At 57.3% G+C, this 13197-nt stretch overlaps 1 protein-coding gene across 1 annotated transcript in view; it reads right to left on the reverse strand.

Annotated features, from left to right (window-relative positions):
- LOC106043193 (dedicator of cytokinesis protein 2-like) overlaps positions 1–13197 on the reverse strand; it is a 69392-nt gene that overhangs the window by 38338 nt on the left and 17857 nt on the right. The window contains exons 23-27 of the mRNA XM_066996921.1: positions 8851–8962; positions 3074–3144; positions 2687–2793; positions 2385–2512; positions 1852–1923 (exon numbers count right to left, since the gene is read on the reverse strand). Of these exons, the coding sequence (XP_066853022.1) occupies positions 1852–1923; positions 2385–2512; positions 2687–2793; positions 3074–3144; positions 8851–8962 (490 nt within the window). The remainder of the gene's footprint in view (positions 1–1851; positions 1924–2384; positions 2513–2686; positions 2794–3073; positions 3145–8850; positions 8963–13197) is intronic.

The raw sequence follows: 13197 nt of genomic DNA on the forward strand, positions 1-13197 counted from the left end.
CTGCCTCCAGCATTCAGAGGTCCATACGGGAGAAAATCTGCAGGAGCCTAAAGCTCGGCTATCCTGTACCAGAGCCGCTGTCAAGGAGAGCTGTCAGCAGGTGGCTGTGTGCGAGCAGGGAATGCCTCGGTGTAAGCGCGGCCAGCAGCGGCTGCGGATGGTGGGTTCAGCTCGGCAGAGCCCAGGGCACACTCTCAGCACCACCAGTCCCACGGCAGATGCTGACAGAGGCGTGGGGGGACTCTGCCCTCAGGGCTGTGTGAGAGCACTGGAGCAGCCCTGGGGAACACGCAGGCACTGTGGTCCCATGGCGAACGCTACAGAGCTGCCAGGGCAGCAGGGCACCGAGCTGCAACAAGGGTCTGGATTACACAGCTCAGAGGAACGTCTTGCCTGCAGTGCCTGGCTGAGGGAAATCAGAGGTAAGAACTAAAGAAAACCTGGTGGAAAACAGGCCATGGGACAGAGCACCGCTGCAGAGAGAGCACTGCGCGTCAGCAGTGGCACTGACATGCCCCTGCCGTGTGAGAGCTGGCACGGGACTGCTGTGCACCTGGAAAATGAGTTACAGCGCCAGCCAGATGTCCGTGCATTCACCAGCTCACACCTCTAAGTTATAAAGAGTTCTGCTGGTTTTCATAGGCAGGAAAAGCTCAACACGCGGAGCCAGAAGCCGTTTGGTTACCGCCTGCGACAGGACTGAACAAAGCCGGCTCTGAGGCAGGAGGCAGTGGTGCCACCCAGCCCCCCCGCGCAGCTCTCGCTGTGCCTCGGCACGTGTGTGTGTGTCCGTGCCTTCCACCCGTGCAGCAGGGGGGCACCGCGCAGGCTCTGGGAAGGTGAGAACCTGGCCCGTTACCCACCACAGAGCTTGTCCTCGCTCGTGCCATCCCAGGAGTCTGCTCCTGGCCCTGCGCAGAACTTTGCCGCTCTAGGGCTGGGTTAGGTGCTCAGCAGAGATGCCCAGGAAGGACTGAGAGGGAAAATGCAGGCGCTGGGTGCAGACAGCAAGCGGCCCCAAGCGACCAGCCTGGAAGGCACCAGCGGGAGTGACGGCAGAGACATCCTCAGGGCGAGCACTAGTGCGGGCTCTGCTTGCTGCGGCCCCCGCAGCCTGCCCTGGGCACCATGCTTGCAATACCAGCTGTAGGGACATCCAGCTCTGGCTGCTCTGAATCCTCCAGAAAGGGATTACACAGCCCAAACACCCGCAGGGACGGGGCAGGAGCCCACAAAGGGAGCCGTGACCATGAGTGGCCCTGCCAGGCAGCTGTCAGCAATCACCAGCTGGGCGCTATCGTTTGCACGCTGCTTCTAGCGTTGTAAGCTCATGTCCTATCCTTCCTGAGCTCCCTCCTCCTTGGATCCAAACCTCCAGCAGCTCAGCTAAGCCTGCATGACCCCAGCAGCACCACATGCTGCTGCACTCTGGGGACAGCGAGTCCAGCAGGGCCATGTGGGGCTGCGCGGGGAGCTGGTGGAGCCCCACGACTGCCTGACCCAGCCCTGGAGCCCACGTGCGTGGCCCACACCTCTGCACAGCCACGGGCCTCGCTTGTTCCTCCGCCGAGCAAGGCGGTGGCCAACCCCCACCAGTGCAGACCCAAGCTCCGGGGAAGCAGGGTGCCCACGTGAAGGTCAGGCACAAACGTCCTGCACCTCACGGCCGGATGCGGCCAGCGAGGGCTCGCAGCACAGCCCGGAGTCACCCAGCCCCATTTCCCCATGGCGCCGGGGAGGCGTCTCCATCCCCACAGCACCCCAGCCCCACGCTCTGACCCCAGGCACCAGCACCGGGTCTGTGGCTGCCGTGGGAGGCGGACAAGCCTGGCCCCCAGGAGAGGCACTCACCAGCTCCGAGTCGCCGCGGTCCCTGTGCCGCTCCTCACCCGCGCTGCCCCGCGCCTGCTGCTCCTCCGCTCTCTGCAAGACAGCGCCCTGGCGTCAGTGTGAAGCCCAGCAAGGACAGCACCTTCCCACCAGGGGCCATCCCAGGGATGTCGGTGTCACCGTTCCTTCTCACAAATTTTCAGAACAGCGCGGCATTGTCTGCTGGCCAGAAAAGAGACGCTGCTCTTCTGTGGGGCTTTGGGCAGAGTGCCGGCACTGCCCTGCAGGCAGGGGGAACACACTCACACGGGGTTCAAGGCAGCCGTAGGCCAACTAAGGCTGCCCATCGATGGGTTTTAGCATCAGCTCGGGCAGGTTCCTGCCATGACTGGTGGGCCACAGCAACCCTATTCCACTTAGGATGGGCCATGATCCGTCCAACCAAGCCATGGGCAGCACTTTGTGCTTAGCCCTACTCCGATGTGTTCTATCAGGTGATTTCCAAGGTGAATCCTGGAAGGGGAATAGGGACCAGCAGAGAAGCCAGGCTTTACCTTCTGGGCCTTGTACAGCACCTCCAGGATGTTGCTGAGCAGCTCGATGCAGGCGTCTTCCTCCTCTCCCTTCTCGATCAGCTCCTGGAGGATGGGCACCGCGGTGCGCAGCAGCACCTCCCGGCACTCTGTGGGAAGGAGGGGGCGCGGGGCTGGCGGTGTGCGCACCCCAGCACCCATGCTGCCAAAATATCGGGGCAAGGGGGGGGGGGGGGGCGCCTGTGGCAGGGACATGGCCCCGTCTGATCACCCCTGGCAGCACTGGGCCAGGCCACACTGCGAGCACCGTGTGCTGCTCTCACCGTAGGACTGGAAGACCTTGCTGTTGATGATGTTGGTCAGGGACTGCAGCTTCTGCTTCAGCAGGCGCTGGGGGAGCAGGTTTCCGATGAAGTCCCGCAGCAAGATCCTGCAGTCCAGACAAGAGGGTTTAACGAGCATCAGAACACCAGGCTTGCAGGAACAGGGGGAGTCTGCAGCCCCAAGCATCCACAGCCCCCTTCCTTTAGGAGAAGACAACCACAGTGGGGGAGCCAGGTGCCAAGTGAGTCCCACAAAAAGTGAGCAAACGCTCCCCTGCATTTGCACGGGGTAGGGGTTAAGGAGGCACTGCCCCCCGCCACGTCCTGGGGGCTGCTCAGGGGCACCCTGTGGGGCAGGAGTGGAGGCGGAGGGCTGGGGACACCTACCCCAGCATGGAGGAGTCAAAGATCCCAAACACGTCCTCCAGGATGGAAGGCAAATACTTCAGGGCTGCTCCCTGCAGAGAGACGAGTGCTGACTGCCACGGCGTGCCCGTGGGGCAGGACAAGGGACGGACAGACAGACAGCACGCAGGCAGGGCAGTGACCCCCGTCCCTCCCCAACTCAGTATGGGCTGAGCACCTCTCCCACTCACCCCAGTCCCCGGCCACTGGTGCCAGCCCTCCACAGCCATCCCCCTCGGGAAGGGAAGTCCCGCTGGCAACAGTTCTCTCCTGCTACGCCACCCACACCGAGCAAAGCTCCCGAAATCGCAGTGATAACACGTGTGTCTTGTAAACAACAATTGTTTCCAGCCTCTACTGTGGAGCTATAGAAAATCCAGCCGCACCAGGCACACAGTCCCTGGCTGGGGCTGCCTGCGGAGCCCCCCAGCACTGCTCACGGCCACTGCAGCCACAGGGGGGCTGCCGGAGGGGCAGGGGGCTGCCGGGAGCCCACCCTGCCCTGTACTCCCATGGGACTCCAAGGGCCAGGGGCATATGGCTAGATTTTTTAGAACAGCAAGCACGTGGGCCACAAATCAGTCTGCATTAAAATCTACTTTGTTATGTTTGCAACGTGATTAAATAGCATAAACAACTTGCTGAGTTCTGCTCCTCTCTAGCTCTGCTGGGGTGCCTGGTCCTGCAGGCCTCCCTGGTCTTCAAACTACGCTGGCACCAGAGCTGGGACCCTCAAGCCTAAGGGGTGCCCAAGGGGGATCCGTCAGTTTTGTGTCTTTAACAACTCTGTTTTGAGAGGTTCAGTTCCTGAAGCTCCACGCAGGGTTGACCTCTTACAGCAAATTTGAGAGATCTGCGGCTATTGCAAATTCACATCAAAGTGCTTGGACAACATCACCAAAACCCCCAGGAGCACAGAAGTGCTGACTCGGGGTGTCCCTGCTGGGGCTGCCCAGGAGCTCGCTGCAGCAGCACCAGACGCTGCGCTCGGCTCTGGCACCTTCCTGGCACCCACTGTCCCCGTCGGGACATCCCCTGTTGCAGATGAGGGCAGAAAAGCTGGACACACGATCCACCAGCACCCTTGTTCACCTCCTGCTCCCCTCCAGACATTTGTTTAATGCCTCTTGGTGCACACATCCACGGACCGTCCTTTGCTCCTCTACCCAGGCCCCAGAGAGGCCTTGCCGTCAGCTGGGCACTGCTGGGGCTCCCGGTGCCCCCCAGCCCCGCTCCCATCCCATCTGTGACACGGGAACGCCGCCGGCACCCCGTCTGTCCTGCAAACAGAGGCTTCAGAGACAAGAGCCAAATTCCCTGGGACCCCAAGGAAATGCCCATCCCAGCAGGATGCCTCTCCATTTGTAATGACTTTTTTTTCTTTTGTGCTGAGAAGATATATAAAAAAGATTAAAAAGTAGTTATTTTAATACATTTATACGATGTTAATTTTAAATAAGAATATTTTACAAAGTCAGTTGTTAGTCTCGCATATTATGTCAGTTATCTTATTCAGTCACATTCACAACTTCAGAAAAAGTATCAGCTAAATTTGATTTTTTTTATTAAACTCCATGTTTAAGTAAAGCTGGACTGATTAACATTAATTTTTCTGCCATCCTTTAATGCTGTATTGATTACACCCTCTCCATGACAGAGCCAGGATCCATGACCAGCCTATCCTGTCTTCAGCTAGCAAGGTCGTCTTACCTTCTACGATACGAGATAACATCAGAATTTCTCCCATTCCTTTTTTTTCCCAGCATTACAAGACCCCCTAAGAATCAGCATCCATGTCTCAGTATGGCTTTCTTCCAGAAATTGGTCCTGGCTTTTATTTTAGCTGCTGAGGTGAGCCCCCTGGTCGTGCAGAAGTGAGCAGCGTTTCTTCCACTGCCGAGGGCCGAGGAGGGCACCAGCCTGCCCCCTGCGCACCAGCTGCGCCCGATCCCCCTCCCAGCGCGGGACGGCACCGCTTGCTGCACGTCTGCTCCCGTGCTCGACCCCTCGAGCCGCTGTCCCCAAGGCATCCCCGAGGGCGAGGGCAAGGGCACGTCCAGCACAGGGGACCTGCCCGCGGCGCTCCCAGTGCGAGCTCTCCGCAGGCGCTGGCTTGGTGCAGGCCCCGCAGCAGATGCCACCCGCGGGACGCGCCGCGGCTCCTGCCGGTGCCCGGGCAGCTGCTGGGAGCCCCAGGTGCTGGCAGCCTGTGGCTCCGTCCCACCCCAAAACCTCAGCTCGTTTAGGGGCAGAGGAAAGCAGGGCCCCAGGAGCAGGCAGGGGCCAGGTAAGGCTCCTCTCTGGGACCCCTCTGGCTGCGGCAGGCGGCAGCCCCCACAGCCTGCTGGAGCCAGGCAGGGCTCCCAGGGCGCAGGCAGCCCCCCGCCTCCTCCCACACTGGGGGCAGCCGCCAGGTGCCAGCATTTACTGGGGGTGCTGGAGGTGTCCGGCTGCTCTCTGGCCAAGGGCTGCGTGCAGGTTTGTCCCTGGACCCTGTCCTGCCCAGCGCTCAGCAGCAGCTAAAGGAGACCCAGTCTCCTTTCCTCGGCGCAGAGCTGTCAAAATAGTACAAAACCTCGCCGCCTGAAGTAGTCCAACAAAAGACTGGCTTTCTCCACAAAAGAGGTGGCCTTTGAAGGAGTGTTGCAGCTAACAAGCTATTATCAGCCCTGCCTTGGGCTGATCAGATAATTGCAGCTTTAACGACAAGAGTAGGCAGAGCTGGATGAAGCTGCGACGCTTACGTCAGCCACCGGCAGATCCTGCGGGTATCACCTGGGGCTGCGGGCTGGGGGCTGCTCCTGCAGCCGGAGACACAGGGTCTGTCAAGAGGCTGCAGAGCCCACGTAGAGGACGATAAAAATAAAAAACAAAAAGTTCTCTCCTTCGAGCAGCTGCTGAGCACATCAAGGACGCACCACCAGGGCTGGGCAGCAAGACCCTGCAGCTGGGCTCCAGATTCAGGGCATGGGGCAATGGCCAGGCTGGGTGGAGGCGCCTGCAGCCTCCCAACACGAGGCTGGGCAGGGCTCGGGGTCAGGGGATGGGACCTTGCTGGCCAAAACCAGAGCAGTGCCCCCCGGTCAGGGCCTCTTGAGTCAGGAATGTCTTTATGTTTAAATGATCTTGGATGGATTTTTTCTTCTGCAGATCAGTGCTGCTGTTCCCAGACTTGCGCAGACTTCTAGCATCAGCAGCCTGCTCTGAGGAGCAGGCACAGACCGCCACAAGGAGCTCCACGGCTTTATCACATGGCACAGGATGGCAGGCACTGCCTTTTGTCTGCTTCACGAGATGCTCCCTCCTTCCTGGGTCACGGGAGACCTCGAACAGCCCCATGCAGCCCCTTCTCCGGGGTAGGTGCAGGCCTGCCCCCGTCCTGGCTCCCCACGTCTCTCCTTCCCGGGACGACGAGCTCTGCTCTGCTCTGCTCTGCTCTGCCCCGGAGATGTCGGATGGAAGCTGCCCCACGCACCCAGCGCCCTTCGCTGAGGGTGCTCCAGCCTGGCTGCACGCTCTGAGACGTGGGTGCCAGGCAGACTCACACAGGGATTTTTACCATGGCAAAGGATATTTTCTTCCTGATTCCTTTCCTAATAATTCCAGCTTTCAGTGATCGGTGCTAGCAGTGAGCTGACGTTGCCATAGCACTATCTGTTCTCATCCGCCAGCGTGCTCGTCAGCTCGCACCCATCACCGGGCATTTAAAGTTAAGGTGTTTCTCGCTTTCAAAGCCATTTTCCCATTTGCTCTCCAGACTGAATAATTTCACCTGGGCACTCCAGCACGCAGTGAAACGCTTTGTCTGACCTGGGAGAACCCCCGTTACTGGTGGCGCTTGCAGGCCCCCGCACAGCCAGCAGCGGGCACGGGAGGACAAACGGGGCTGACACAGCACAGCTGGTGCGAGCACACCGCGATGCGGCCAAGGGCACGGCCACGCCTCTAGCACCGAATCCAAGTCGCATCTCAAAACCGAGAACTTTTAAGTTGGGTGCCAACAGCGACCCTGGGGAGGCCGACGTGAAGCTCCGCAGTGCCAGCAGCGCCGCGGCAGTGCGCTCACGCCACCCAGGAGCCGTCACCATGCCAGTGAGGGGGGACAGGAGCTCTGAGCCAGGGGACTCGCACCTCCGGCTGCTCCAGCAGACCCATACAGGAACTGGGTGCTTCTGAGGGGGACATTTCCCTTAGAGAAAACATTGCAGATCTGCTGGAGGAGCCTGAATCTCTCCTGGTCCCTCTAACAAAGTAGCAGCGACCATAACAGCTCCTTTCAAGGGAAACGCTCCCACTCAGCAGCTGAGATCCTACTGCAGAGTGCAGCCGTCACCAGAAGAAAGCAGAGACTAATTCTGCAAACCCAGCAGAAGCAGAATGAGCAAATTTCTGAACCTCATCCCAACATCTCACAGGTCACTCTGGGTGGGGGCAGCGCCCAACAAGCCCTTCCCCCTGAATTAAAGGATCCTGCCCTGAAGCCACAGCAGTGTGATGGTGCCTGATGAGATACCATTTTTCAGTCTGCTTTCTAATGCATGTAGGTCATTACATACATCCACAAGGCCCCAGGCACACCCAAAGAACCGTATTAGTGCTGCAATAGAAAAAAGTTGTCTTGCTGAGGCCGGTACCCCCGCCTGCCTGGTGGAACGGATTCACCCGGACTCCCGTGGGTGACAACATGCTGGGGAGTCTGCAGTCACGGCAGCCTCAGCGTTGGGAATCTGTGTCCCTGCAGGCCTCAGCCTCTCGCCGTCTCCCTGGTGAGAGCCCAGGGCCGCTTGCTCCCTGACTCTGGCTGCAGCCACTCTTGACCGCTGCCTGCCTCCGTGGGTCCTGCTGCCCGGCGGTGCCTCATGGCTGGCTTCATGCCGTTATCATCACTGCTATTCCTGATCTTAGCACAGGGATGCTTGGTCTGGTGAGGCACAGGCAGGCTGTTCTCCTCTGCACCTGGACAGTGGCACCTCCACTCTGGACGTGTTTGCAAAAATTGTTTCCCTCAGGCCTGAATCGAGGTGCTGAGAGATGCAGAAATCACACAGGTGAGTCTGCAGCAGTCTGGTAAAATCACAGTCAGGTTACCATAGCAGAGAGTTTCTAGAGCAACGGTACTGAGATGGAAATCGGAACCATGATCAGTGTTCTGAGGGGACAAGGGGATGAGGAGGGACAGCCCCCTTCTTCGTGATGATCACGGTCATTATTGATCTTCAAACTACTTTTTTTTTTTTTAATTAGATTCAATTATAAGGCCTTATCTAAGAATGCCAACAATGCAACACAGAAACAGAAGTCCCTTGTGAAAAGAAGGGAGAAGCTGGCAGGCTGGGGGCTGCCACAGCGGGGGCCTGGGTCCCCCCAGCTGGGTGGCCGAGAGCACGGCCCCGTCCCATCCCCATTTCTCTGCGCCTGCCTCCCTTCTCATTAACCTCACGGAGCGCAAACAACATCGCCGCGATTTCTGCTCAGCACCTGCCCTCTGGTAACACGCTGCAGGCAAACGGAGGCGCAGGACCGCGCCGTGACACAGGCGGCACCGTCCCAGCTCACCCCGGCTGCGGCACCACGTGGGGACAGCCAGTGCCCGGCTGGGCCACCACCTGTCCGTCCATCTGCCTGCCCGTCCATCTGTCTGCCCGTCCATCTGTCTGCCCGTCCATCTGCCTGCCCGTCCATCTGTCTGCCCGTCCATCCACCTGTCCCACCTCGCACCCCACGCCAGGACCAGAGCTGGAGCCCACCCACCCACATACCTGGGAGAGCAGCGTGGGCCCTTCCAGCGGGGACTTCATCAGCTGGTTCAGGGTCTGGAAGAGCCGCTGCAGCGAGCGCTGGAACTCGGCCGTCTCCTTCCCCTCGTAGAGCCTGAAACAGCCAGCGTTACCCCGTGCCACTCCTGGAGGACCGCTCCACACAGCCGGGCACGGCGGCCAGCTCGGTCCCAGCGCTGCCCCGGCTGTTGGTGGGACCCAGAAGCAGCCAGAAGTAAAGACTGCTATCTGCTCCTCTGCGGGGCGTATATGCACCGCTCGTACATACCCACATGTGTACACATAGGGATTTATATACATATATGTACATATACATATATATACCTACACACACACACACACAACGTGAGAAGCAGAGTTGTGTTTTTGCAATAGAAGGTGTTTTTGCAGTGGAAAATTCCACTAACCTTACATTCAAAAGTGACCGCGCAGCATAGCAGCGTGGAGTGTTTTAAGCAGGTAAGGGGAAGGTCCCACTGTCCCAAAATAAGGAGGATAGCTAAGAAAAACAGGATGAGCAGTATGAAATCAGTAAAAACAAAAATCAAGGGCCCTCTAGTCACGAGAGAAGTAGGGGGAAAAAAAAGGAAAAGGAGAAATTAATGGTTGTCAGATAAAAATGTACATATATGGTATAGAAGTGCATCGAGTAGGCTGTGAACCCGTAGTACTCAGCCAACGAGGAAACGGGAGAAATCCGATGTCGGGTAATAGGGGATATAGGGTTATGATAAACTTTCACTGTGCGCTCCTGCTTGCAGGACGCCCGCTATTGCAATCATGAATAAAACGGCTTCACAGAAGGTCCTGTCTGAAGAAAATTATTGAGATTTTTCTCACATAATGTACACACAGATGTATAAAAACAGCCTTTTCCATTACTTTGTATTATCCAGGTCGCCTCAAAGGAGGCTTGTATTCTCCCGCCCCAGCTGGAAACCTACCGAGCCCTCCAGCCTGAACACGAACTGCACGACCAGCCACAGAACAAACTAAAGCATGCGGGAAATCCTGGCCTTGTGAATGGAAAACCTTCAGGAATGTTACAAAGCAGCTAGGTAAATGCAAAACTGCAAGAATAAAGTCACCACAACAACTCACTGTGGCAAACAGGTCATGTTTGAGCTACTTCACCCAGACCATCGGCGTGCAGTGTGAACGGTGCAGGCGCGCAGGGAGGACACTGGCGCGGGGGCACGGACCTGCCCGCGGCGCATCCTGCCCGACCCGCTGCACGGCTGACCCACTGCTGCTAGCACCACACATGCAGTGGCAGAACGAATAAGAGCTTTAATTCCTGCTTACCAGCTTCTTTGTTAAATCTGGGTTTTGTAAAAATTTTGCTTCCTTGTTTCATAAAACTGCAATTGGATTGTTCTGGTTTCAAATTCATCTTCCCCTTCTGGTAAATGAACCCAAGGGAATGTACAAAATATCATAGGCTTAACAGCAGAAATAAGCCTGTGAATTTGACTGAAGCATCTTAGTTTTGCTTAAAAAAAAAAAAAAAAAAAAGCATTAGCTGAATAACTGCCAGCTTACACCCCTCAGTCAACACCGAAATGAAAGCAAAATTGAGATTAGCTCGAGGAAGTTCCGTCCCTCTCACCCTGCATGTACAGTCACTTAAATATGAGACTCTCCGGTAACTCTGCCGTTTCTCAGAAGCCCAATTCTGCAGCCTCGGTACTTTGCTTGGCCCAAAACCAAACATGAGGCCAGGAAAATTAAAGAAGCCTGTATGCTGTATGTGCAAAATGAAATGCAGAATGCATTTCATTGCAAAATGAAATGAAGAATCACATACAGGCTTTACTCTCACAGCAACGATGTCATGCAACGAGCATCGTTTATTAGAGATTTGTCAGGTTTTTCACATAGTCCCTTTTTTTAATGCCACTGCCCACAGACAACTGGCATAAATTTTCAAGCTCACCCCCCACTGCAAACTCTTGCCTACAAAATTCTGTATCCTTACACCAGAGAGGGCATACATGAACGCGATACACTATATTAACAATTGATTTCTGAACTTTTAAGTGCTTAATGACTTAACCGGAGCACTATAAAGCAGTCAGAGCACGCATCGCGATTAGGCTGAGACAACTGCTGATTTGCATCGCTGCAGCAGACGCGTGTCAATGCGGTCCCTAACTGACCACTGACCTACTGCCTGGAGGACCTCGCGGGAAGCCTGGCAGGGGGAGCCCGGCCCTTCAGCCTGGTGCACTGGGCCTAAAGCGGCTCCGCACCACTCCTGCCTGAACGCCTGCGGCACCTCGACCCTGACGCACACCTGAGCTCACGGCGCACCACGGGAGGCCTTCCGAGCACTGCCAATTAAGCTAGGCTGGAAGATTATCTGGCCACCAGCACACTAAGCAAATTAGTATGGACTGCGATGAAACAAGCGTGCGTTCGAAACAAACTGCATGACAAATGTGGTTTACTTGGGAGGAGTCAGCGTGGCGCCCAGGAAGGGCAGCCCTGGTGCAGCGGGGTCAGGACGCGCGCAGCCGGCGGGCACGAGGGGACGCGGGCAAGGATCAGCCAGCGCCAGGCAGGAGCAGGTCCCTCGGGCACCGGCCCAGCCTGGGATCTGCAGCTTCCAGAGAACTTCGCTTACACCCAGCACCAGGCAAAAAGCCGGGAGGAGTTAGCAGGGAGGAAGCAGAGACCAAGCTGCAATGTCCAAACCCTGCGGACCTCCTGCAGGGAGGGGACAGGAGATGTCCCCCGCGCTCAGAGGGGCTGGCAGGGAGCGCGGCTCGGCCGTGCCCATCCCCAGCATGGGGCAGAGAGGGGGGCGCGAGGCAGCGCGGGTGGCTGCAGCTGCTCCGGCGGAGAAGCGAGCTCCGAGCTGGGCGCTCCCAGCACCTCCCATCCTGGGGAAGGGGGGCTCGGCTGAGGCAAGCCCCTTCCCCATGCAGCGGTCACGGAGCTGATGAGCAAGCCCGGCAGCAGCAGGAGGCGGCTTTGGTTTCTCATCGGAGGCACTGGAGCTGCTCGCCCGATTCTGTCTGTGGCATACATAATGAAATGGATACAGCATACTGCAGTAACTTATTATAATTACAATCTAATTTCTTTAAATTATAGACTGTGTACAAAATTTAGTACCATTTAAAGTATTTGGAAGATCTGAAGAGTCTGTGTTATTCCACTGTTAAGATCACTAAGATAAGGGAAGGGTGAATAAAAACTAAATGTCTTCAGGGATGTCTTTATTTTAATGCTAACTAACTCATACGGCTGTTTGCAAATGCTCCATATAATTAATTTTTCTTCACCAGAAGCCTTGTAAGCTGGGGAATTTGCCCTCTACCTCCACTTACAGCGAAGCAGTGGGTGCCTCAGTGGGATGTGGGAGCCCCCAGGGCCCTCGAGCAGCGGGGCCACGAGTGTGACCCAGGGACCGCAGGCGGGTGGCAGCGGTGAAGCCGGAGGCCGGCAGGCTGGCAGCAACGCGCACGGGCAGGCACAGCGCGCTGCCGCACGCCCGCACAGCGAAGGCTTTGCAGACAGCAAAGGGAGGCAGTGAGGAGAAAGCACAAACGGGGTCTGCGAGCCTATCTTGGTGCCAGGACCCGACCTCAGCTCCTTGCTGCTGTGAGACACAGCAGCTGCCTGCAGCAGACGGAGAAGGCTCCCTGCGCACCCAGGTGTCCCTGCGCGTTGCTCAGGGCCTCGGGTGACCCAAGCAGACCCGCTGTGCTTGCCACCACTCCATTCGGCTCGCCAGGAAACAGGCAGGGGCCGGCTGCCCTGCGCGGGGGCAGTCACCTCCAGCAGCTGCCGGGGCGGCCCCAGCTTTCGGTGTCTTGTACTGGGAATGAAACAGGAACGTAACCTGCTTTTCCTGATAACTCTGCCTACTCATATTTTCACAAGTTTCTGCTGGGGAGTTTTGTTTGTCCCGCCACGCTCCATGTGGGTGAGGACAGGAACCTGGGGAAAAGGACACCAGGTCCTAGACGACCCCATAGGTCCCCATGTGGGAGGACTTTGACTTACCCTCAGCAGCACCAAGGGGCACCCGGCCCCTTATGCCGCTCAAGCTGAGCTGTGCCTTTGCAGAGGGGACAAGCTGTTAGGACAGGGCGGCTGGGGGTGTCCTCCAGGTCTTCGGGCAGGCTGCTGGCATGCTTGGTTTTGCTGCAGCATGAGGGACACCCCCAGTACTGTGAATACACAGGCTGCAGTTTAAATGATTTAAAAGCACAGTGACAGGCTGAAGTGTGACTGAGCAGCTCATGAAGAGACCTGAGGAGCCGTATGCACCAGCAACTGCAGAGGGAGAGGGTGCTTCGTATAAACCCTGTGATGCTC

The sequence above is a fragment of the Anser cygnoides genome, chromosome 4 (genome assembly GCF_040182565.1).
Source record: "Anser cygnoides isolate HZ-2024a breed goose chromosome 4, Taihu_goose_T2T_genome, whole genome shotgun sequence".
NCBI lineage: Eukaryota > Metazoa > Chordata > Aves > Anseriformes > Anatidae > Anser > Anser cygnoides.